The sequence below is a fragment of the Vidua chalybeata genome, chromosome 20 (genome assembly GCF_026979565.1).
Source record: "Vidua chalybeata isolate OUT-0048 chromosome 20, bVidCha1 merged haplotype, whole genome shotgun sequence".
Lineage (NCBI taxonomy): Eukaryota > Metazoa > Chordata > Aves > Passeriformes > Viduidae > Vidua > Vidua chalybeata.
Window position 1 is genome coordinate 405,122 of NC_071549.1, and position 26,467 is coordinate 431,588.

At 46.9% G+C, this 26,467-nt stretch overlaps 2 protein-coding genes across 2 annotated transcripts; one reads left to right on the forward strand and one right to left on the reverse strand.

Moving 5' to 3' along the window:
• Nucleotides 1–246: 246 nt before the first annotated feature.
• LOC128798072 (myeloperoxidase-like) lies at nt 247–14,428 on the forward strand. Its single transcript, XM_053961257.1, has 14 exons — nt 247–268; nt 962–1,039; nt 1,714–1,807; nt 2,638–2,813; nt 3,194–3,317; nt 5,628–5,757; nt 6,636–6,836; nt 6,930–7,245; nt 8,592–8,752; nt 9,161–9,413; nt 10,675–10,845; nt 11,667–11,904; nt 12,366–12,583; nt 13,793–14,428. The coding sequence occupies exons 1-14, from the start codon at nt 256–258 to the stop codon at nt 13,831–13,833; spliced, it is 2,214 nt and encodes a 737-aa protein (XP_053817232.1). The 5' UTR covers nt 247–255; the 3' UTR covers nt 13,834–14,428.
• Nucleotides 14,429–15,599: 1,171 nt separating this feature from the next.
• On the reverse strand, nt 15,600–21,841 carry LOC128798044 (1-acyl-sn-glycerol-3-phosphate acyltransferase alpha-like). Its single transcript, XM_053961198.1, is given in 7 exon segments — nt 15,600–16,364; nt 18,668–18,740; nt 19,273–19,368; nt 19,607–19,782; nt 20,147–20,280; nt 21,572–21,798; nt 21,800–21,841. Coding segments are annotated over 7 exon segments (894 nt in total). The 3' UTR covers nt 15,600–16,218.
• Between the last annotated feature and the right edge of the window lie 4,626 nt (nt 21,842–26,467).

A 26,467-nucleotide genomic window follows, 5' to 3' on the forward strand; every position in this document is an offset into this window, starting at 1 on the left:
TTCTATATCTGCATTTGATATTTCTAGTGTGGATATTGCTGCATTCCACGGGTGTACCCAAGGAGATGGGAGGCAGAGCAGAGTGCTGGGACCTGGTGGTGCTTCATTCCTCCTTCTCCCCTGATGTGTATTTAATTAATTGTAAGAAGTGAGCAAAGACAGCCTCATTTATTTCTCGTGCAGGAAATTCCTGCAATGTATGATTGCAAGGAATAAGCAGCTTTCAATCCCCAGGAACATGGTCCAAGAATTTTCATGGATTGTAAATGTAAGACAACCTTTCCCACTGTGAGAAATCTGTTAGTTTTCTTCCAAATTTTGTCTCTGTCCTGTTCTAAATAATTAAGAAGTTGACTAAATTACTTAAAATAAATTTGCTTACAACCTTCAGGCTAAAAATCTCCATTCGGGGAAGGTGCTGTGCCACAGTGGGAGATATTGGTGGAACAGATCATAGACATTTCTGCTGTTAATGTAAAACAGGAATAGAGATGAATTTCAGGGAGCAGCAGGAGGACTGGAAGGGGTGGTTGAAAGTGATGACAGACGTGGCAGCTTGTTTTGTTCAGTATGGAGACGGAGGGGGCAGAGAGGGATGTGTGGGGTCAGGCTCCTTTCCACCAGCTGCTTGTGGACATTGCCAAAGACAGGACCCCAGGACACCACCCTCTTCCAACTCACCTTTCCAATATCCACTGAGGCTAGACTGTAGCTGACTGCCTATTCCTTGGCAGCTACTCAGCCCAGTTTGCTGAGCGTCCCACCTCTCAGAGGCGTCCCTGTGTCCTGCCAACATCTAGAGCCACAACCCCAGCCTGAGTCCCACTGACAGATCTGGACAGAGGGCAGCTCGATTTTATTCCTGGATCCTGAAAGAGATATTGAAACCAAACATGTCAGTCTGTTCTGACATTTCAGTGAAGCCCTGCCCATTGAGGATTTATGTTGCATTTCTCTCTAGGCACAAATCCAAGGATGACTCTCCTGGGATCCATCATCGCTCTCTGCACAGTTGGAGCAATGGGCTTCTCGGGGAATAGTAGGTTCCTGTTTGTCCTTTGGCTGCTGCTGTACTGGAAAGGGTGTGAATCAAAACTCAGCCAGAGTTCCCAATTAGACACAGCTCCAATAAAAAAATTGAAATACCCTGTGGATTGATCCACTAAAAATGAAGTTGATACCTGAGCGATTTGCCTAAGGAAACTCCCTATTTAACCAATAGCCCATCCGTGCAAATCATCCTTTTATGACAGGAAACTTGGGACAGAGATTGTATCTTTGACTTCTTCTGCGCACTTTCCCTGGGGAAATATCTGGAGCCCCAGGAGCAGCTGAGGGAGCTGGGAAAGCTCCTTTTCTCAGTCTGGAGAAAAGGAGGCTCAGGGGGGACTTTCGGACTCTGCACAACTCCTGACAGGAGGGGACAGCCGGGGGGGGGGTCGGGCTCTGCTCCCAGGGAACAGGGACAGGAGGAGAGGAAATGACATCACATTGTGCCAGAGGTTTAGACTGGGGAAAATTTCTTCATGGAAAGGATTGGGAAGCATTGAAACAGGCTTCCCACGGCAGCGATGTAGTCACCACCCCTGAAAATGTTAAAAAAACCCTGTGTATGTGGCAGCCTGGGGACATGGTTTAGTTGAGAACAAAGCTTTTGGTGTATAATTGAGTATCCTAAATTTCTGCTTTTTCTTCTTTTATTTTGTTGAGCAGAGATCTCAGAGGTGCTGTCAGATTCGTCTCTCCTGAGCATCATTACTGAGGCCAGGCAGTTGGTAGACACTTCGTATTTACAGGCTCGAAAAAGGTGAGTTCTTCCTGCATGACAGCCCCAATATTTTAAGGCAAAAAGATTAAAGATATGTGTGTTTCTTCTGTTTTCCAATGCATATTTATAATGGAGAAGCCGTAACACCAGGACTCTCTTTGTCATGGCTGGAGGGATCCTTTTGCCCAGTTTGGCTGGATTCTGGTCCCAGAACCACCAATCACGACCTCCAAGTATCGTTTCCTCACCTGCACTGCCACGAGCACCTTTCACTGGTCCATAATGGTTCAGCCATGCTGGACACATGTGAGTCCTCTTCTGGCAGCAGGAGTTCGGTCCCACTCCAGAAGGACTGGAGTTGTGCAGATGGACACCCTGTCCCAGATAGGTGTCAGTGGAAGTCAAACCCCAGGTATCCTCTGTGATTGTCCCAAAAGGCCGGTTCCAGGCAGTGGGATGATTTGGGAAGGAGCCTCTTTCCACTTCATCCTACACAAGTAGCAAGACAGAGCCTTGAGACCAGAAAGAGATGGAACAGGAGCGAGGTTGTCCCTCTGCTCACAGAATACATCTTGCAACATAATACATGTAAAATTTTATCCAGTCACAGTTCATTGATCTGGATTTCCACATGATGGAACAAAGTTTATTGTGACAAGGAAGTGTGACTGCAAACTTGAAGTGGGGGATTACAGTGCTTTGTTTGCCAAAACCATGTGAGCTGACATGCTAATGTGCAGACAGCTGGTCCTACTGGGCAGGGTCTGCATGTGACCCTGCAGTGGTGTCACAGCTAATTACACCCAGTCCAGCATGAAGAGGAGCTCTGATTTCAGAGAAGGTGCTTCATGGAACTCTTCTATGTTCAGCTTAAAGAGAAAACTCGAGGAAAAGATTGTTAACCCGATGGATTTCCTGAAGCACCTAAAGGACCCCACAGGAAGAACCAGATCTGCAGTCCGTGCCGCTGATTACTTGGAAACTACTTTGAAACTCCTCAAGAGGAAGCTGCATCTCTCTGGGGAACAGGGTTTCAATGTCACAGGTAATGTGATTTAGACCAAAATGTCTTACAAAGAGCAAAGAGCAGGAAATGTGCCACAGCAGGTGGCAGAGAGCAGCTCTGCCATGACCCAAATAACCAGGGATAAAACCTTTCCCCAACAGGGGAATAGATTTGAAGGTTTCTCAGAGACAGACCAGATTCCTGGGTGTTTTATTCATCATCTCTGAGAGTGCATCTCTCCTATCCTTATAAAAACAGTCTAACAATACCTGTGACAAACCTGGGACAAAGCCCACTGGAGACTGTAATCACTGAAAACCCTCCATCTTCCACTTCTGCTCTGCACACCTGGGTTGTACCACTCTGCAAACTCATCATTTTGTTCCCAGCTGGGGTAAAACCCAGGGTTTCTCTTGCAGACCTGCTAAGCAGGAGACAGAAGGAGATGATTTCCAAGGGCACTGGCTGTGACTATCAGACTCGTTCCATTAAATGCCCAGAGAGGGACTTTTACAGGACCATTACTGGGGAGTGCAACAACAGGTAGGATTTGTGTATGGACAAGGCGAGTCTCTTTATTCTGACCCAGGGTAGATGATTTGTGAAAGTGCCTTTCGAAAGGGCAAGAAGAGTGAAATGCTCAGTTTAATGAGCCTGTAACAGGGGATTCATTTCTACCTGTGCCTGTCAGGAAAAATATGTAATTTCTTAAAAGTCTCAGATTTGCGCCCACTGCCCTTTATGTGTTGCTTTGGATGAAGGAAAGGATCTTGGGGTGGGGGAGGTAAGAAGTTGAGGAAATTTTGAGGCTATGACTCAGCCTCTCATTTTGGTGGAGGCTACAGGAAATCATCCCTCCACTCTTCCATAGGGATAATACTAATTTCCCCACCTGATTCAGATGATAATATTCAGCTGTTGATGTATCTCTGTGATGAGTAAGGGTGGGAATTAAATAAGACTTTAATTCTTGGTTCTTCCAACTTCGTGTATTGTACATTCTTTATCTGAGAATTCGGGGTTTTTTTGCACATAGTTTCCCTCCAGGTTCAAAGCTGGGATCAAATGTTTATTTCTGTTTGCACTTTTAAATTTTTTTTTTTTTTTTAACCAGAAAATGACCAAATTCCTACTCTGCCAATGACAGTCAAGGCTCCTTGTCCTGCTGTGTCAGTGCCAGACACCAAATCTGAGTGGGACTTGCATCCAATGTGCACCTGGCTTGAAACAAATGTGCCAGATGTGACGACAGCACAGCTCTGCAGCAGTGTGCAGGGAGCTCACACTCACTGGGGTTTTCCAGTCTGTTCCCCTGGACTCCAGGACCTCCAGCCCCACAAGGGTGTGGAGTCTCTTTCACTGGGGGTATTCCAGAACTATCTGAACACAGTTCTATGACATGTGGTCTGAGATGACCCTGCCTGAGCAGGGACATGGGACCAGGTGATTCCAGTGTGGTCCCTTCCAGCCTGACCCATTGTGGGATTTTGTGTCCATGCTGATTTGAGGTTCAGGGTAGGGTGGTCCTTGGCCTTGTTGGGCTGTCAGGGAGATGAGGAGGCTTGAGGGATCCCTGTGGTGTGAATATTTTCCCAAGGATCTTGCTCAGCTTGAGGTGCACACCATGAGAATAGTTTGCCTGCAAGGACAGTAATAACAATCAGAACAAGACCCTGGTGATTCTGACTCTTTAATGTTTGATGGAATTGCTTTGGCTCTGGCACGTTTTCCTAGGACATGCTCTTATTTCACAGCACACAGTGCTAGACACTCTGCTGTGAACACTGGGTACTCCTCTCCTTTTCCAGTGCAGAATCACAGAATCATTTAAGTTGGAAAATGTGTGTGCCAGTCTGGTCAGGGGGAGAGAAACGGCAATCATTTCCCACAGTGGCTTGTGATAATTTTTAGGGAGTTGTAGGAATGTGATATCTTGTTAGTCTAAACAATCTGCAGGTGGTGTTTTTCCACCTTGCTTTTCTGTTCCTCTCAAGGATGGTGTGTGAGAAAGATGTTTTTATTAACTAAGCAATCAAATAGAATGTGTTGTGTTGGTCTATTTAGGCTGAAGTTTCTTTTCCGTAAAGGCCTTCTTTTCTTCCTTTTTATGCTGCGTCCTCATCTGTTCTTGTGCCATTCTTTGCCAAGGGTGACAGGAAGAGACCTCCAAGACCATCAAGTCCAACCTTTGACTCATCCCTACCTTATCAACCAGACCAGAACCCTGAGTGCCATATCACATAGACAGACATTGCCTGAGTTTTGTGCCCACAGGGCCACAGATCATTGGCTCAATCAGAATTATTTTTCTTCTGAACACAAAATGCTGACTTTAGCAATTCAAACTTTTTGGAGCAGTGCAAGGTAACACCACAATGGCCATAGCTGCAGGCTGAGAGGGTCAGTGTAAAAACTTTCCCAAGGGGCAGCTGTGGCACAGATCCCCACAGAGGTGGAGAATCTTCATCCTTGGAAGCTTCCAGACCCCAGCTGGACAAGACATGGCCACCCTCACCATGCTGATGGCCCTGCTGTGAGTCTGATTTTGAAAGGGCAGTAAAGACAGAGGTGGTAGAGAGATTTAAATGCCAGATAAAATCAATGTAGGTTTAACTGACAGATAAAATTAATAGTGTGACACAAGGCACCTTTTTTAAAAAAAGTTTATTTTTCTCCACAATAATAACCTTGGTATAATTTGCTTCTTGGTGTTTTCCCAGTCTCTGTCACCAGAGTCCCATCCCTGTTACCAGAGTGTTCAGACATGGAATAAAGGGCTGTGAAATGTTGGTCTGTACAACACTGCTGATGTTTGAAAAAATAACAGAAGTTGTTTTTCTGGTGATGCTGCAGAAATCACTCCCACCTGGGGTCCTCTAACCGTGCCTTTGCACGCTGGCTGCCAGCCGTATATGAAGATGGAGTGTCTGTTCCCAGAGGAGCAAGTGAAGGAAAGCGCTACAATGGATTCCCACTCCCACTGGTGAGAGTTGTTATCCTAATCCAGCCATGAGTAAGGACACTGCCCTCAATGCACCCATCAGGAAGGAAGCAGTGGCAACATCTAGAGTGTAAATTGCTTGATCTTTGATCTCAGGCTGCTTTTCCACAACTGAGTTATTGCTCCGGTTAATATTTTTTGTTGGAGACAGACATGAGAAGAAGGTTGTGGATCCTTTCCTAAGCAGTTTCCAAAGTGTACATCCCAAGGATTGCTGCAGTCATTGGTCAAGGACACCAGGAGGTTTGTACAAACCACAAGGCCTGGGAGTTCCTCAGCCATGTTCTTGACTTTCTGGTGTTCACAAACAAATTTCAGCTGGAACAGGCTTTCCATGAAGCCAGGTTTGGCTGAAGGACTGTGTAGTCTACTCTTACACCTGATTGGATGGAGCTGAGGAATGACATGGAGCTGTGTAATGCCATAACTCTTAGTAATTTATCTAAGATATATGCAATCTTGTGCATGATCTACAACTACCTGAAAGGAGTAGGTGGGGTTTGGCCTCTTCTCCAAGGTAACAAGTGACAGGACAAGAGGAAATAGCTTCAAATTGTACTAGAGGATGTTTAGGATATTAGGAAAAATGTCTTCAATGACATAGTGGTTAAGCATTGGAGTAGGATTTCCAGGGCAGTGGAGGAGTCAGTCCCTGAAGGTGTTCAAAAACAGGTAGACGTGGCAATTCTCAATATGGTTTAGAGGGAATGAGGATACTCATTCGAAGGCTGATGATCTCCGAGGTCTTTTCAGACCTTCATGATTCTGTGATTCCAAGATGTTCTCAGTGAGAGTTCAAGTGAGAGGCTACCACTCCACCATAGCAGAGACAGTCACATTTTCATTTTGGTTTTCTGCAGGTTCGAAAAGTATCCAATGAAATTGCTCACACGGCCAATGAGAACATCACTGCAGACCGGCAGCTCTCGCTGGTCTTCATGCACTGGGGCCAGTGGGTCAACCATGACATAGACTTGGCCCCTGCCAGTGGGGAAGGAGCCAGCCTGGAACTCCAGTGCCACACCAGCTGTGCCTTCAAGCCCCCCTGCTTCCCCATTAAGGTACCCTGACTCTCACCTGTGCCACACACTCTTACAGGAGCAAAAATAAAACCACAGGGCTTTCTGAGGCATGACTTGGCTCATTTGCTTTAGTTCCCCCCTGAGGACTCGCGGATGCTGAGCTCCGACACCTGCATGCCATTCGTGCAGTCAGCCTCCGTGTGCAACCCCGGGACCTTCCGGCGGGAGCAGCTCAATGCCGCCACGTCCTTCATCGACGCCAGCACGGTGTACGGCAGCGACGACGCCCTGGCGAGGAGCCTGAGAAATCTCACCAACCAGTTGGGTTTGATGGCCGTGAACCAGGGCTTTGTGGACGTGGGGCTGGAGTTGCTGCCCTTCGAGAACACGACGCACAGCGTTTGTGTTCTCACCAACAGGAGTGCCAACATCCCCTGTTTTAAAGCAGGTAAGGTGCAGCTCGGTGGTTTTCAGTGGGTCATAAAGTCAAAAAGGGACAAATATCTCTGTATGGGATCCTTGTAGGTCTCTTCCAACAGAGGATATTCTGTGATTCTGTGATATTTGAATGAGGCACTTCAAGACATGACTACATAAGGTGAAAGACAGGGAATCCTCCCCCCAGTTAGAAAAGAAAAATAATCAAGCAATAATCGATTAATAAACATAAAAATTATTTTAACTTCCCCAAAAAATTACAGCAAATTGTTCTTCCTTTATTAAGTCTTTTTGAAAGCAGGAGAAATTTTCAATAGAATAGCCACCAGTGCTTAAAACTTCTCTGGGGCTTTTTTCTTCTACCTAGAATTTACCATTCATTACTTGAATGCCAATTGTCAGCTTGTCAGCACTGACTGAGAAAGTTGAGGCTGTGCAGCCTGGAGAAGAGTGGGTTGTGCGGAGACCTCACAGCACCTTCCAGGATCTAGAGGGACTACAGGGAGCCTAGAGAGGGACTGCATTAGTAACTGTAGTGGGAGGACAAGGGGGAATGGCTTCACATTGAAAGAGAGTAGATTAAATTAGATATACAGAAGAAGTTCTTCCCTGTGAGAGTGGTGAGGCCCTGGCAAAGGCTGCCCAGAGAAGCTGTGGCTGCCCCATCCCTGGAAGTGTCCAGGGCAAGGCTGAATGGGGCTTGGAGTAACCTGGGATAGTGGAGGGTTGAAATGGGATGGGCTTTAAAGTCCCTTCAATTCTGTGATTCTATGATTCAGTTTTCAACCCAATCAAGACTAACAGTTAAACACTCTTAAGAAATCTAGTTAATTGATTAATTAACTAACCCACCCTACATCAGAAGAAAAGTCTAGATGTTTGTATGAAATTTAACTGAAGACAAATACAGATTTGAAGACAAATTCAAATTTGAAGTAATCCATCACAGGCAAAACATTAAAAAAAACATTATAAGGGTACAACATAAGGGTACAGAGTGTTCTCATTTCCTCATTCTCTGCCTGTGAGAAGGGCTTCTTGCTGAGTGAGGAGATGCTCAGTGCTTCTTCCATCATCTCACAGAGGGTCTTCACTGAGTCCCCTCCAGTTTTCGTAGAATCACAGAAGGGTTTGGCTTTGAAGAGAACTTTAAGACCATCCTGTTCCACCCCCTGTCATGGGCAGAGACACCTTCTACTATACCAGGTTGCTTCAAGTCCCATCAAGCCTGGCCTTGTGCACTTCCAGGGATTATTGTCAGGAACATCACCACTTGTTACTTGTCTGTCCTAACACAAAAACCTGCTTCTCAAATTGAAAGCAATGTACAAAATTCATAAAATATTTTCATTTTAGGTGACAAACGGGTGACAGAAAACCTGGGACTCTCTGCAATGCACACTCTCTTTGTCCGAGAGCACAATCGCCTGGCTACGGAGCTGAGGAAATTAAATCCCCACTGGGATGGGGAAAAGCTTTACCAGGAGAGTAGAAAGATTGTGATTGCCATAAACCAGGTACTGTTCACTGTGTATCATCCACACATTTAGAAATGGCTTTTCCTTCAGGCAAAAGGAGGAAAATGTTTTGCCAAAGCAGTGGAGTTATTTGTGGGAGTTGGAAATTGTGAATGAGGATAGTCCATCTGAGACAGCATGGATATCCAGAGCTTTTTTATGCATCATGCTACTAATTTATCAATTATTTATTAAAATAATATATAAATTAATTATTAGATAAAATAATTTCACATTTTAAAATAATTTAAATCCATTATGCCAAACTTATTCCATTGTTACAGCTCTTTTTTCTGAAGATTTTAATGAATTCTGCTGCAGACAGTCCACGTTCATTCTCTGCACTTGACTTCTGATGCCATTTCTGATGCAGCTGCTGGTTACTTGCTGAGTTCTTGTGCTTTTCAGATCATAACATACAGAGATTACCTCCCACTCCTGCTGGCTGAGGAGACCAGCAAGTGGATTCCTTTGTACAGTGGTTACAATGAAAAGGTTGATCCAAGGGCCTCAAATGTTTTCTCCCTGGCTTTCCGATTTGGCCACACTTCAGTGCAGCCTTTCGTGTCCCGTTTGAATGAGAGCTTTCAGCCTTTGGGTTCCTCCTCCCATGTCCCTCTGCATTTGACCTTTTGTGCTCCGTGGAGAATTATAATGGAAGGTAAGAACATGGAGCTGTGGTCCTGGTCTGGTCCTGGGGTGGAGATCAGCTGGTCAGGCACGTGGAATTACAGAATCCCAGAATCATTTAGGTTGGAAAAGATTTCCAAGACCATCAAGTCCAGCCTGTGACCCGCACCTTGTCACCCAGCCCAGAGCACTGAGCACTATGTCCAGTCATTCCTTGGACACCTCCCAGCAAGACCTGGCAGTGGGGTGTTCCACATCCACTGAGATTGTGCAGCTGCTCCTGCTGCTCCAGGAGGCAGGAGACTCCCTGTGCCAAATGTCAATCCACCAAAGTCTATGTCAATCAAAACTCTTATATCCCCCTATAATCAGGAGACATGGACAGAGGGTGATGCATCCAATTTAACTGAGCTAAAGCAGCATCATTCCTTCCTAGAGGTGCCCATCCCTCTTCCTGGCTCTAACTGGAGTTACGGGCTCCTGCTATTACACAGCTGAGATCTCCAGATAAGTCTTTCCGAGGAAGACAAATATCTCTTCCCAAATGGGTTAAGTAATTATGAGAAATATTATTACACATGTGCAGCCAATTTTCCTGTGTTTTGCTCATACTGTCTCCTTATTGTTATGAAAAAGACATGGGCAGTCAGACACGAATTAATGCTACCACTACGTTACATGTTTTAATAAATGTCTGTCAATTAATAGTGAATTATAAACAAAATCCATTGCAAAACCTAAAACTTTGGACAGACCCCCAAGCACCAGGACATAATGGAGCCTGGCAGGCTGAGGAGCAGACTTGGAAAAGGACTAATGGAGAGCAAGTGGATTTAGGAGTGTGGAAGGAAAAGCTAAGGGATGGGGAGGGATAAGGGATTCAGTTACTACGTGAGGCTTTATTTAATGGCACCTTCGGACATGTACAGATTCATACAGGCACCACTGTGAAGGTGGGGGGGGGCCCTGGCACAGATTGCCCAGAGCAGCTGTGGTTGCCCCAGCCCTGGAATTGTCCAGGGCCAGGCTGAATGGGGCTTGGAGCAACCTGGGACAGTGGAAGGTGTCCCTGCCCATGGCAGGGGGTGGAATGAGAGGGGCTTTAAGGTCCTTTCCAACCCAAACCACTGTGGGATTCTATGATTCTATGATTCTATATAGATATGGTGAAATGAAAATATGAAGATGAAAACCCCACCTAGCCCATAGTAGACTGTTTCAGCTGCATGAATGGGACCATCAAAGCTGCACCTTGGCACAAAAAATCTTTCCTTGATTTGCAATGGCTGCAGGAGGCATTGACCCCCTGATCCGGGGCATGGTTGTGGATCATGCAAAACTCACCAAACAGAACCAGTTGCTCATTGAGGAACTCCAGAACCACCTCTTTGAACAGACAGAGGTGATGGGTTTGGATCTAGGAGCCATGAACATGCAACGGGGAAGAGACCATGGCCTTCCAGGTAAGGAGACACAAATCCACACTTCCTGTCAATAAGACCTTTTTTTTTCCTTCTGCTGTTTATTCCATGAATGAACTGAGTTTTTTCTATACTAATGGAAAGAACCAGTACCTTGATTTGAGGGTGAAGGATGGACAGACAGTCAAGCTCAGGGAATAAAAGGTTTCTGTATGATAAAAATCTTTTTGTGAGACATGTATGACAAGGACGAAAGGTTTAGAAATCAAAGATGATATTTGGGATAATGTAAGAAAGTGGGTGAGAGACAGTGGTGCATTGCAAAGAGAGAGCATGTGTGGTACAGAAGGTAGAGATACAAGTGACCAAATTCAGCTTTCACATGGGCTTGGACACATCCCCTGGGCTTTGTTCCTTGCCTGTCAATCTTGTCTTGTGTCCCAGACAAGCCAGAGTTCTGAGCAGAAGTGACTTGCACCCACAGATGGGACTGCCCCTGGTGCTGGAGAAGAATGGGTGCTCCTGGAAGTTTGCACAACCAAATTTCCTCTTTTCTAAGAACCTGATCCTAGAAATTTTGCCTCCAAAAGCTGCAAGGACTGATGCATTCATCCTCAGCAGTAGAAGATTTAACCAACAGGATAAGATGTAGTCACAAGGACAACCCAAACAGTTTGTTTAGTGTACATATGAGAAGGACCTTTGAAAATGTGACATTTGTTAGGGACTATTGTTGCATGGACAATAGTGCCTTCCAGATCTTTTAATGCCATGAGAAGAAGCAGGCAGTGCTCATGGGCCAAGAAGGGTATTGTGGAGACGTGGTGGTGGGTCCTGATCATCTGCTGCTCCTGCCTTTGCAGGTTACAATGCCTGGAGAGGCTTCTGTGGGCTTTCCCAACCCCAAACTGTAGAAGAATTATCTGAGGTGCTGGGCAATCCCAAACTGGCCAAGAAGTTCATGAATGTGTATGGGACACCGTACAATATTGACCTCTGGATTGGGGCAGTTGCAGAGCCTGTGGTTTCCCAAGGCAGAGTTGGGCCCCTCCTGTCCTGCATTATTGGCACCCAGTTCAGGAACCTGCGTGATGGGGACAGGTGAGAGATACATTCCCTGTGGCAGTTTTTAGGGGGAAAATGCTGACATTTCCTGTGACACACTAATCCAACCCATTTACAGCACTCCAGTGAGTGCTCCCAGCAAGGCTCACCCCTTCATTTTAGCCCAGTTGCCAAAGGACTGTTTTTTGCAGCCTGTAGATTCATGTGGCTGAGGAGTACCAGCTCCAGATCATGGGGCATTTGCTGTGGCCTCTGCCTGAGGTGACTTTTGCTCTCAGGGCATAAATCCCTGCATCCCAGCATCTGCTGATGCTGTGTGGAAGAGGCAGGCTCTCTGCACTGGCAGAATCCAGATCTGGCCACACCAGAGACACCTCTTTCTAAAGGGGTGTTCCTAGGGAAGGTGGATCTAAGCACCATTCAGACTCACCTTGGTCAGGTTCCCATCTCAGCAAATACCCAGACATTATAAACTGCTTCTGAAAATTTCATTGCAGATTCTGGTGGGAAAACCCGGGAGTTTTCACTCCACAACAGTTGCAAGCGTTGAGAAAAATCTCAGTGTCAAGGGTGATCTGTGACAATACTCATATCAAAAAGATACCCAGGGATGTGTTCAAGATCAACACTTACCCTGAGGACTTCACTGATTGCCAAGATATTGATGTGCTTGACCTCTCCTCCTGGAAAGATGAGCCTGAGAGTGCTACAAAAGGTACCAGTGGTCTAAGACCTGTCAAAAATAATACATGCACTATGAGGTCTTTTCTATGCCTAAAAAAAATGAAAGAATTAAGGTTTCCACCATGACTCTACCCCCAAAAGACGTCTGTCCATTTAGCAACACTCAGACAGCACTGGAGGCAGAGGTGCTGTTAACTGGGTTTCCAGGCAATGTATCACTTTCATCACACCTTATTCCCTGCTTCTTCCTTTTAAGCAAATGGGAGATCCCTCAAAATCCAGCCTGTTCTGGACCTTGGGAATGTGTCCTCTAAAGACCTTATTCCAGGACAACCATAGTATTTTCTGACAGGAAAGGTGTTGATGAAAAAGCAACTAGAATTAGCCAACCTGCTCCAAAGTCTTACTCAGCTGCTCCAAGTTCCTGCTCTCCCCTCATCTTCTCCAAAGCTTTAAATTAATTTGAGGTATATCTGGAGTAGTTTTGACACTGTATGGCCTCACGCACCAGTAGCTGAACACACATGATCAAAGGTTATGATGTGCCACAGTAAAGCAATGTCTTTGTTAGAGATGTGGACGCACAGTGTCCTACTGAAACACTTTTGACTAGGGCTCTCCCAGCTGAAATGATGTGGGAGAACAGAGACTTGAAGAATGGACTGGACTGGATTATTTTTCCTTCTGACAACCCGTTTATAGATGATCACAATACCTGGGGATCACCTACACTGTCCTTGTGCAAGGCACAGACCACAAAGCATCTCCATGCAGTTCCTGTATGGAGTTTGAGTAACTATTTGAAGGAAACGCTGTTGTTTAAGACAGATATTTGCGCTTAAAGGCTAAATTATGGTGGCTTCACCCCATTCTTTAGGACCTGAATCCAGCTCACCTTTTCTCTATACAACAGAGTTTTTTTCATTTCTTTTTTTATTGTATTCTTATGGTCACTAAAATGTGCTGAGCAGCTTCCTGTGGCTCTTTTCTGACCAAGTTTGGGAGAAGTCAAAGTGTTCGTGTAACCCAGAGAGAGTTACATTCCAGGGCTAAAAGCAGCTGCTAAAAGATTAACCTTTTGAAATGTCAAGAAATTGCCCCCAAACCACTCATTCTAAGGCTGGAAGCACCACGATGTCTCAGAGATTCAAGGGTACAGGGATGAGAAAAAGGTGGACAAAAATGGCGTGTCCAGGAAAGACTTTGTGCCTCTCAGCAGCTTTTTCTGCTTTATTGACAGTTTATAATCCTACTCATCAGACCAGCGTTGGAAACCCCTAATGGTGGCACTGAGCTGCTCCTGGGAAACTCCTGCCTGGACATCAGGCTCCACTGGCTGCTGTTGACTGAACATCAGCACATGGTTTCCCAGAGGGGAGCTCAAGACTATGTAATCTGTTTTATTTCCTGTAATGTGATTTTTAAAAATAGAATTTCTTTCAAAAAACTTCCAATAATGTAAGTCTTCAGATGAGAGGGCAATGATATTTTATTTTCTGTTGCCCTAAAGAATTGATCAGAGGCTTTCTGACTCTCTAGAAGTGTAATTATGACAAGTTTTTTTACTTCCCATCCTGAATGGGTGTCAAACCTGCAGGCTGTCATGCTTGCATTGCAAAATCAAATTCCTTATCCTTTGGAGCTGCTCAGAAATTAGCACATGTAATCATGTAATCTTTACCAAAACTTTCCCAATCTCCTGGTTTTGCACAAGAGAAGAAGCTGTTTAGGCTGCTTCTAATCAGCAGTGAGATTTCAGACTTTGAAGACACTGAAGCATGGCAGCTGCATATTGAAGCCTTGAAACAAGTTTTATTTAAATCCTACAGTGAATCTGTGTTTGGGTATTCTGGGCAGTAATAAAACACATCCTTGTGCACTTGCCTACACTTGACATCAATGGCAGGCTGGGGGCAGAGGGGTTGGAAATCTTTACCTCAGAAAAGGGCCTGGGGGAGCCTGTTGACAGTGGCTGAACATGAGACAAAGTGTGCCCAGGTGGGCAAGAGTCCAATGGCACCTGGGCTGTGCCAGACACACTGTAACCAGCATGAGCAGGGCAGTGCCTGTTCTCCTGCGCTGGCACTGCTGAGGCCCCACCTCAAATTCTGTGTTCAGTTTTGGGCCTCTCACCACAAGACATTGAAAGGCTGGAGCATGTCCAGAGAACGTAATGGAGCTGGGAAGGGTCTGGAGCCCCAGGAGCAGCTGAGTGAGCTGGAAAGGGGCTCAGCCTGGAGAAAAGGAGGCTCAGGGGGGACCTTGTGGCTCTGCACAACTCCTGACAGGAGGGGACAGCCGGGGGGGTCGGGCTCTGCTCCCAGGGAAAGGGACAGGAGGAGAGGGAACGGCCTCAGGCTGGGCCAGGGGAGGCTCAGGGTGGACATCAGGAGGAATTTCTTCTTGGAAAGGGGGGTCAAACCCTGGAAGCCCAGGGAGGTGGTAGAATCCTCATCCCTGGAGGTGCCCAAGGAAGAACTGGATGTGGCACTCAGTGCTCTGGGATGGTTGAGAAGGTGAGGATCAGTCACAGGTTAGACTCGATGATCGTCGAGGGCTTTTCCAACCTAAATGATTCTGTGAATCTGTGTGTGATTCTGTGTAAGTCAGACCTGTGTCCAAAACAGTCTTTGGCTCTGGTTTATTGCTAAACATACCAGCACAAAAAAGCAAATCACATTGTGGCTGGTGGGCACCCTCTGACAGAGAAGACAGAAGGCTGGACTCAGAAATCAGGAGCTGCAGCTCCCAGAGTGTGTTTGAGTTGAAAGATATACAGGTTGTGCTAAAAATCATGAGCTTATAGAATCATCACAGAACTGGAGAATCAGTAAGGCTGGAAAAGCACTCCAAGATCATTGAGTCCTTTAACCCAGCACAGCCAGGTCAACCACTAAACCATGTCCTGAAGCACCAGATACACACATCTTTTGAACAGTTCCAGGGATGAGTCCATCTGGGCATAGTAAGGATATTAGGCAGCATACTCATGCTGTTTGCCTCTGGTTTCTGAGCCCCCAGACATGTGCCTCTTGCACTTTGAAGATGTATTCAGCCCTGAAAGCAAAATCTTCCACAGCTTAAAGGAAGGCCAAAGAAACCACCAAGCCCTGTAGACAAATGTAAGGTCTTTAATTCCCCTCTCCCAAAGCTGCCTTGGTTTCTGTCTCTCATGGCAGAAGTACCTCCCAGATCCTCCCCATGGAAGAGGAAGAAAACAGCACCTTCTCCTGAGTGTATTCCAGGGAAATGTGGCAGCCCTCAAACCCCAAGGCAGCCACTTCCCTGGCAGCATGGTCACAGGCTTGGGATCAATGCCTCTGCCTTGTTGGATCTGAACTGGGAAAGGTGGTTATAAGCAGGCAGCAATGATCACAGGAAGGGCCCAACTCTGCCTGGGGTCCAGCTGGTGGGACATTCTCAGCAATATGATTACACAGAAATGTCCAGCTGCCCACTGTGTGTCTGTCTCGCTGGGTGGCACAGTTCTCTAGGAGGAACACAAGAACATTCCCCTTGGAAGCTTCTCTTCTTGGTGGATGCTTTGCCTGTCTCTGGTTTGTCAGCATTGTAATCCACAGTTATCTCTGCTGCCAGACCTTCCTCTGGTTGTCATGGCCTCCCCTCAGTTACAACATACACAGCTGGAGCTGGAAGATGGGATCGCTAATGAGAAGCTCCATTCGTCATTCCCGATATCCCCTGGTAGGCAGAGAGCATGGAGTCACGGACCTGCTCTGTCAGCTTGGGAACATCGTCTGGGCCCAGGCCCAGCGTCTCCACTTCTGGCAAGATCTGGATGATCATCTTTCCTGGAAGAAGGTGAGACGGGAAAAAAAAAACCACATGAGTGGTATAGAAGAGCCGGAGGCGGTACAGCAGGAGGGTTGGTGCCAACCAAGGAAATGCCCTCATTCCCACACCAGTGGTGTGGGAGCCCAGCCACAACCCAAATGTACACAGCAAAAACCCAACTTGGGCTTTTCCCATCCACAGAGAGCACAAGAATCAGAAATATGGAAAGAGGTGAATCTCTCCTCCAACACAATGCAATGTTTCATATAGGATGGGTTTTCACAGTGGAGAGGTCACAGAGTCTGTCTAGATCACAGGCAAAGAGAAGATGTTTAATACAACACATCCAAACTGGTTGTGCTCTGTCTATGTATACCAAATTTAGCACAGTCCCTCCTTCCAGAAACACACTTTGGGATGAGAGAAACTGTGGCCGGGAATCCCTGGTATGTTAGATTTCTCTGGGGAAGCACCTAAGCAATGGACTGGTGTAAACTGGAAGAACATACTGGGGAGCTGCCATCAAACTCTTCTGTTCTAGCACCAAGAATTCCCTGTTTTGACCCAGTACAGACAAGACAGTGCCTGCACAGACAGGAACCTGGGGATCTGAGGAGAGTCTGTGATGTGTTGTAATGTTTTTGCATGACTTAACACGTGTGTCTGGATTGAGATCCAGCAGTGTCAGCAGCAGAGCTGTGGGAAGGAGGCAAAACAAGTGTAGAGAAGAACTTCACAAAAGAAAAGGGTTTGTCATGTTGGATGGGCTTGGAGCAATCTGGTCTAGTGAAAGATGTCCTTGCCCATGGTAAGGGGTGGAATGAAATGAGCTTCAAGTCCCTTCCAATCCAAACCCTTCTGTGATTCCATGATTCTGTGTTACCTGCCTGCACATCTTACACCCAAAGCCAGGCTGGTACCTCACTTCATTTGCTCCTACTGGAAGAGCAGAGTGATGACAAGGCTGTGCTGAAAATCCAGGTCTCTTGGGAACAGACTTCCAGCAAGCACTGGATATGTTCCATGAATGACAGTGTCCAACACCAGGCACAGAGCCGGGCTTCTGAGAGGCTCCTCAGCACACCCAAACACCCTGCAGACACAGGGAGCTGTCCTGACCCACGGACCTGCTCAGTGTGCAGGAATCTTGACCACCATCTTCAGAATCAGCTCTGGCAAACCTTCCAGATGGGGAAAGTGGGAAAGTTCAAGGAAAGCTAACTAGGGTTCTTTCTTCAGCAGTGCAGATCCTGCCTGTTTAATAGCCATTTGGAAAATGGAACTAGCATGGAATTAGCTAACCATGAGTTCACAGGGGGACTGAAGTTGTATATAGGCAAATGTACATGCATGTACAATGTAACTGCAAAAAGTCTTTCTAAAAAGCTCAGGGAATTCTTGGAATCTCCATCCTTGGAGTTAATACAACATTTTTGGATTGGTCACAAAGCTAACTCATTTGTCTTTAGACCTGGCCTTGCTTAAAACAAAATGTTCAGCTTCTTCCAAGATCCCTCCCTAGGAGGTTATTCTCTGATTTCCCAGAGCAGGGATGTGAAGGGAAGGGAACAGTCTAGCAGAATTCCTAGTCATGGTCCTATTGACTCTCAAGTGGGGGAACACTTCCAGATCCAAAAGACTTTTGTGTGTGGACAGGGAGAGGATAAACCCAGAGATTGAAAGATGACTGGAAACAGGCAATTCCCTATTTATCATTTGCACCACTCTCTCTTTCCAGGTGTCTGCCTGCAAGGGAATGACTATACCCAGGCACAACAATGGGAGGAATAAGAATTTCAGATGCAGATCCTCTCTTCAGAGAAAACCAGGCTGGCCTGGGAAAGAATGGGAAGTGGCAGAAGCCCATTTTAAGGTGAGTGGCAGCTAAGGGAGAGAACGAGCATGATGGGTTCCTTTTTTCTATTGGAATTTGTACCATTTTTTTTCTGCATTTTCTTTCTGAAGTCCAAGACCTGTGTTATTTTTCCCGCATACAATTCTATCATTGGCCAGTAGAAATTTTTGTTATCGTAAATGTTTCCTAGCTCTCCAGGCACCTGGGCGGAGGGGGGTGGGGGATCAGGGGCAGGACCCGCTTCTCCAAGTTCTCTTGGACAGGTATCGGACAAGCAGTGAGAATCCAAGGGGAGAGGAAAAAGGGATGCCTGAAATGTCCAATTTCTTCCCAAGAAGACAGAAACTGCTGTTTTCTGGGTGCCATCTCCATATTACATGTGGTCCTCTTCCCACCCGGGTCATGGCTCCAAGGACTGATCTTGCACCACCACCCAGACCATTCTTTGCCCCAGGTCATCCTCACCTGGTGTAAATTTCTTCTCCTTCTGGTTGTAGAAGTTGTTGTAGGAAGACAACACTACAGGAATAATGGGGACCTGGAGGGGAGGCAGCCTACAGTGAATATGCACATCTTCTTATCCTTTCTCCAAAATCCAACTAATGTTTTCAGGTGAATTCTGCACCTTGTTGATAATTATCACCATCAGTGTCACAGCAGACACTTAGAGGATTATTTGAATATTTAGATCATTTAACTATATTACCCCATGTCCTCGCCTTTGGATTTTGTATTTTCATGTCTGTATTTAGGCCAACAACAGTGGATTGTCAAATTACTATCTTACAGAGGCCAGTTCAGCAGAAACTTCCCTGTGCAGGTCCAGAGCTCTTGTCAAGGTCCCCCCCACACCCCCCCCCCCCCCCCCGCCGTTTTATCCCAAGCTGTAACAAAGATTTTCCACTTGTCTCTCTGTTTCTGTAACAGACCCCTCCTGTGCCATCTGCAAACTCCTGAGGGCTCCTGGATATGTACTCAATCCTTAGAGAAGCCAGGGACCAGTACCCTGGTTTGCTGGTGGACCACAGGAGCAAATGGCACTCCAGGGGCAGAAGGAAGGTGGGTCTCACCTGGGCTTTCACAGCCAGCTGGAAGGCCCCACGTTTGAAGGGCAGCATGGAGCCACCATGGTTGCGAGTTCCTTCAGGGAAGATCAAGACACGCAACTGCAGGAGGGAGAAGACATTAGGGTGGAAGGACCTCCAGGTACAATTCTAAGCCACTGCAGAGGGATGGTGCCCTGGAGCTCATCTCTGTACCCCTGACCTCCATTCATGGGCACAGAACATACTGATGCTCTCACTCTGTTCTGCTCAGTGCCCAGCCCAGAGACAAAGATCTCTTTCCACCCACATTCAGATTCCTATTTTCCAGTGGCTCCTCATTGGACTCCTCCCCACTCACGTTGTCCTTGTGCAGGGAGTGTGCCACCTCTGTCAGGGTGCCAATGGACTCTTCCCTCCTCTTGCGGTCGATGAAGATGACCCCTGCGAGCCAGCAGGCCAGGCCGAATGTGCCCATGTACAGGATCTCCTTCTTTGCAATGGGCACACAGCGCCTTGGCAATATCTCCATCATCACTGCAAGGGGACAGCAAGGGCAGAACAAATCGTCATCTGTGCACAGGGTCTCTCTAGATCCTGAGCGACAGCCCTCTGCTTTAGGGGGTGCCATGCCTGAAGCTTCATAGAATCCCTGGGAAATTTTGGGGGTCTCCAGACCATCCACTCAGGACTGGCACTGAAGGAGAGCAGCTATGAGAGGGCTGTGGTCAGCTGAGAGCCTTGTCCCCATTCCCTTGGAGAGGGTGAAGCTGATGTAGCTTGAAAATGCCTCTGATACCCTGGAGACCAGCCCTGGCTTGGGGCTGGCTGGTGAAGGGCTCTGTAGCAGCCACTCATGCCCTTCTGCCTGCCAGGAGCAGGAGGCAGGATCACCACATACCCAGGATGTCAAGGGAGGTCTGGTGATTCAGCACCAGGACAAAAGGTTTCTTAATCCTGAGGTTCTCCTTGCCCTTCACCACTATCTGAATGCCAAAGATGTATTTGAGTGGCATGGTCAATGTGCGCAAAAACCTGGAAAAGAGGAGTGGAAATTAGCTAGAGATGTTGAAATTTGGGACCAAACTTTGCATCCAAACCAGCCCACCTGACACTCTGCTTCTGCTGGTTTCCCACTGACACAGCTTTGACCATGACTTGGAGAACAATTCGTGTCCCTCTGCAGCTGATTATTTAATAACGGAAGACAAATACACCTTGCAGGTTTCCCTCAAGCCACACATGACCAATGACCCAGCAACTACAGCTTCAGAAGTTCCACAGATCAACCAAATATTAGATAATATCCAGATTCACAGCACACCTTTGTACTCTGCTTTCCTCCCCACCTTGCTGGGTTGGGAATACGGGCTGCAGGAAACCTGTGCCTAACCCTGCTGGCTGTACAAAGAGAGGGATTTGCCTTTAGGTGGCATTAGGCTGCAGTGCTGGGAGTTCTATTTGAAGAGATATTGGTAAAATAACATCCGGGGAAAAAAAAAAATCAGGCACCAAAGTCAAGAGGTGAACAAAATTTCTCAAAGCAAAAGGCTGATGCTCAGTTAGGAGATATGAATTCCCACTGAAGCATAAAATGGAATAGTAAATCCTGCTTCTGCAGCACTTTAGGAGGGTTCAAGCACTGTGGTGCTGTGTAGCAGAGTCATCTTTTCATCCCCACTGAGCCCAGGTTCCTGATTGCCACCACTGATCACTCTTGAACAGCCCATGCAGCCTCCAGGTGAGACCATGTCTTGGAGAGTGAATGGAATCTGGAGGGACAGGATGGGCAGCTATGGGATGGGCTAGGGGACTGCCAGACGTGGGACACCAGGCTGTCACTGAGCTGATGGGGACACCAGTGCCCATGCAGGGGCCAGCACTGCACTGTGGTGATGTCTCAGGTGTGCACTGGCTCAGAGTAGAGAATGGGAAAAGCCCCTGGAGTGGCTTTCTCAACACAGCTTAGTCATAGAGTGCTCAGCCATGGGGAAGAGGGCAATACAGCTCCGAAGACCAGATGAAAGAGCTCTAGTAAAAATAGCAATATGCATTACATCCAGGTTGTTGGTATTACCTGCTTTGGCAAATCTATGTCACCTTTTACATCCTTTCTTTTCCTTAATTTGTTATTCTTTTTATCAACCCCAAACCAATATTAAAACCCACACCCCTTCTCTGAATTACAGAGTCTGTCATCTCCCCAGATCAGTATAAAACCAATCCCTCCCTACCACAGCACACCCCCAGGACCCTCCAAGTCAAAGCACTGCACAGAGTGGACTCTATCAATGCTCAGGGCAGAAAGGAGCCACAAACAACTTACATCATGTTGTCCACGTTACGTCCACGAGGAATACTGAGGATGGCAGCCCCAATGCTTATGGTGAAGAGCCACAGCTTATAGAAGGTCATCTTGCAGAAGAATCTGAATGCAGGTTTCACCTGGTAGAGGACTAGAAAGGCAATGAGAAAACAGGTAAAGGGGTAGTGAAGGAGGAAAAGCTCCATCCTTCCAGCCCAGAGCGTGTTGAGCAGAGCAGTGAACGAGTCACGAGCAGCTGGTGATGTAGAGCAGAGGTGAGACTCCCTCCATCAGCTCTGTGTGGGTGGTGTAAAGCTGGAATGAGGCTTGGGAGTGAGGCTTCAGCCAGGCTGTGCTCTCTGCTGGGAGCTGCACTCACCGTGGGAAGCCGGTTTAGCAACGGCACTGCAGGAGATCCAGAAGGGCTGGATGGCAACAGGGCAAACACAGCAGCAAAGACATCTGTGTGCAGGGACTGTGGGGCTGGCAGTGCTTGGAGAGCCCCTTCAGGGGTCTCTGGGAATAGGAACCCTGAGGAATTTTAAGAACATCTTTAGTTGTGAAGAGCAGGATATATTGGACAGCACAAATACAGAGAAGCTGTGGCTGCCTCATCTCTGGAAGTGGTTGGGGGTGGGGCTTGGAACAGCCTGGGATAGTGGAAGATGTCTCTGACCATGGCAGGGGTAGAACTGGATGATATTTAAGTCCATTCCAGCCCAAACCATTCCATGATTCCATGACTCTATGACCCCAGGCTGTCTCACTTTGTGCAAACATTGATCTTCACAAAGTGAGTTGGCTGCAAGATGTCCAGGAAATCAGAAATCAGTATTTTCAGGGGAGGAAGAGAAAAACAGTGATCTGAGCAGTCAGACCCTGCTCTACACATCCAGGCACTAGAGAGACCAAGCTGAGCAGTGGGACATTCTGCATGCACAGTGGGAAAAGTGTCACAAGTGTAGACAAAAAGATAAAGCAAGAGCAGCGACTCCCAATGTTTTCCTGGCAAGAGGCAGGTGCATGTTCAGACAGTGTCTACATAAGCAAGGAGTAAATCAGGAAAATGCAGGTATAACCTGGGACTGCTCCAACTGCATTTCATCTCCTAAACAACTGCGTGAAAAGGAACTTTGCAATAGCCAGAATGACTGGGCTGAAAAACAAATGTTTCATGATTCACCATCTGCACACCAGGCCTTGCTCTAGCAGCTGGCACTTCAAAGGAGCAATGACTCTCAATTCCAGACAGGTCTGAGAGCTGCAGATTCTCAAAAGGAAGTAGCCCAAGGACCCATAAAACCACAATGACCATCACCTAAAACCTAAAGAACAAAGTCAAATCTTGAGAACAGTAAAATGGGCAAGACTGAGTGATATTTCCTGAAGAAACTGAGGAAAGACATAATAATATAGAAAGGCACTGCATGTGCTCCCTGCTCCTCCGGCTTAGCCACGGACCCTTCTTCTCCTGATTTTCATTGGAAAACTGAAGAGAGGTGACTGCAGCCTCACCTCTCAGCTCTCCCAAGGCTTCCCTGCAGGAGAGGCAGCCAAAGCAAAGAGCTTCTCCACAGCCTCTGAACTGTCCCTGCACCAGCACATGGACACTAAAAGAGCCCCATGTGTGCACACTGGGACCCTGTGAACTGGTGCTTGTGAGACCAGGTCCCTGGGGAGCCAGTGCTTAGAGAGAAACCATGGCTTCTTTCTGCTTCTCCAAGGTTTGATCCAGCAAACAGTTCCCTTTCTATGTCTGTCAGCCTTTCCTGTATCTCACCTGTACAAGATTGTGGCCTTTTGCAACTGGGAGAAAGTTGATTTGATGCACAACTGATTCATCCTGACCTACCAGAAAGAGGTTTCTAAAATGTAATGCCAGTAAAAGGAGTGGAATGGCTGTCCTGCAAGAATGGCAGTGGTTTCCAAACCAGGGTGCTGTTGTCAGGCTCCTGCTGTAGAAGAAACCTTTGACACAACTCTGCCCATAGAAACCCACCCAGAATGTCAGGTACAAGGAAGTCTGCAAGTTCACAAACCACTGGAAAGGTTTATTTTAAGTCACTGTCAGCAATTTTCAATGACTTCACAGAAATACCAAGGTTGGAAAATACCTCCAGGATCATCCAGTCCAAGCTGATCTCCCCACCTTGTCACCAGCCCAGGGCACTGAGTGCCATGTCCAATCCTTCCTTGGACAGCTCTAGGGATGGGGAATCCACCACTGCCCTGGGCAGCCCCTTCCAGTGTCTGACAACTCTTTCCAAGAAGAAATTCCTCCTGATGTCCATCCTGAACCTCCCCTGGTGAAACTTGAGGCCATTCCCTCTCCTTCTGTCCCTGTTCCCTGGAAGCAGAGCCCAAATCCCCCCTGGCTCCCCTCTCCTGTCAGGGAGTTGTGCAGGGTAAGGAGGTCTTTGATTCCAACAGCTGATAAGTGTCTCTGATGAGTTTGGAGAAAGCCAAGGACATTCCCAATTCACCATGGACAGACAGGCAACTCAGATCTAACACAACATTCAGGCTCCAAACCCACAGATACCAAAATCCATAGCTGTAATTTGCTCCTGTTGCAAGGAACCCCAGCACCTGGATCCATCCTGCTCCCATTTCAGAAGCAGTTGGCTCTTGGCTAATCTGCAAGGTGTTTTCAGAAACTGCAGCTCTAATGAAGATCCCAGTCTCCAGACCAAGTGTGTCCATGCCCAGTTGATTCCCTTCTGCCCCTGGGTCTGTGCACCTTTTCCGGAACCTGGCTCAATTTAAGTGAATCTGAGATAGGGGGAGGAGGGACTTGCTCACACCGTGAGCTTTTGTCACCAAGTTTTAATGACTCTCCCTCTCCCCAGATCTGCTCAGCCACACATTGGCCAGAAGAGAGAGGAGAGACAGGGGAAGTGATCCTTTGTGGGAAAATGTGGTGGGAGGAGGCCAAGAAAATTGTCTTGTTCACCATATGAAGGCTCAGAAGAGGATGGACTGTTGTCAGCACAGCAATGTGTGAGAGAGAGAAGTTGGTGAAGCTGAAGATCACAAGTGATTTCCAAATGCAAAGCAATGGTTCCAACACAAAATGTGAGGACTGGAGTTTGAAATGGGAGTGATTCCCACTGAAAATTGCTGGCATAAATATCTACTCTGAAACAGATTGGAACAAGCAGAGGGGCAGACACCAATCTCTTCTCTCTGGTAACCAGGGACAGGATCTGAGGGAACAGCTGGAGCTGTGCTGGGGGGTTTAGTCGGATATCAGGAAAGGTTCTTCCTCCAGAGGGTGCTGGGGCACTGAACAGGCTCCTTGGGGAATGGACATGGCCCCAAGGCTGCCAGAGCTCCAGGAACGTTTGGGCAATGCTCTCAGGCACAGGGTGGGATTGTTGGGGAGTCTGTGAAAGGCCAGAAGCTGGACTTTCCAACTCAGGATATTCCATGTTTCTATGATAAGTTATCAAAGGGCATTGTTGGGTATGGCCAAAGACAGCATCAGTCACCAGCCTCCAAAGTGTGAACAGGTCAAAAGGGAACTCATCCCTTACTCCTCCTTTAGAGGCATTAACATTGATACTAAAACCTCGAGAGGGATTCCAGGGTAAATATATTAGAGAAAGGTCATCAAGACTGAGGAAACTGTTTACAGTGCTCTGGCTGCAGCTCCATGATGAATCTATACAACCCTCAGTTTTACAAGGCACAGATTCACTTCAGAGACCAATTTATGAGCAAAGGCATGACTAGAAGTGCTTGTAATGACAGGGGAAGAGGTTTTACAAGAAAAGGTGTTCTGGCTCATGAAGACTGGGACTAGCCAGAGTTCACCTGGATGGATTCTGAACTATCCCATGTATGCAAGACCTGCAGCCCAGGCTGTTCCATGCTGTTGCATTCTTTTCTGTGAGGTCTGTCTTGACACCCAAGTCAATACCTCCCACCCATCAGTACTGACTTTCATAGTTCTGCATCACACAGGAGCTGGGGTCAGAGGCTTCAGCAAGAAATACCTTCTTTCATTAACAACACACAGCTTCTGGAACTGCCCTTTCCCAATATTCCCACAGAAAACCTACCACCATCCTCCACTCACGTGTGGTTGCTGCACCTTTTATGAAATGTAAAGAACATTTTGGCCTCAGCCCAAACTGCAATTTATTAAGCAATTACAGGGATATAGCAGGCTACAGAGGGAGGAGAAAGTGGGTTTGATCCCTTTCAGGAAAAGGGGAAAAGCTGGATTGAAACCAGAATAGTTTTTACTTTCTTGTATGTTCAGATTGTTTTTATCTTTGCCAGGCCACATCCCACCATCTCTACAGGCCAGTGCTGAGTCACTCTGGCTCATGCCAGGCCTCAGGAATAACTTGCCACAGGTTTCTGTCACTTCAGAGGATGTTTTGGGCATTATGAACTATGGGAAATAATAGTGAGAAAACTGTCATCCATGTGACAAATTTCTTCCTTCCATATTGGAGCAAAACCTGACACAGGGCATTTTAGGACAGTGTGTTTGGGGTGCAGGACAACTATTTTGTCTTCTCTCAGAGGCATTCTGTCATTAGTACATTTTCTCTGGAAACTGATGGATTTATTTCTTTCAAACAAAAAAAATCCAAGAACAAAAACCAACTGCCATTCCAACACCTTGATCATTCTTTGGGGCCTGAAAATTTTAAAAGGAAGGTCCAAAACATGTGCTTGACAGTAAGTCTTGGTGAAGTATTGTGTGGTTCCGTGGCCTAAGCCAGCAGTTGGTGTGATTTGGGATCAGCCTCTGGACAGCTCATTTCACTTGGCTTTGTGATACTGAGTGATTTCACAGATCTGGGATATCTCTTCATTAAGTTCTTTTATTCCTGGGCTGCATCCCACTGTAAAAGCTTCATGCAAATCAAGCTGAGCAAATGACAGAACTGTGCCCAAACA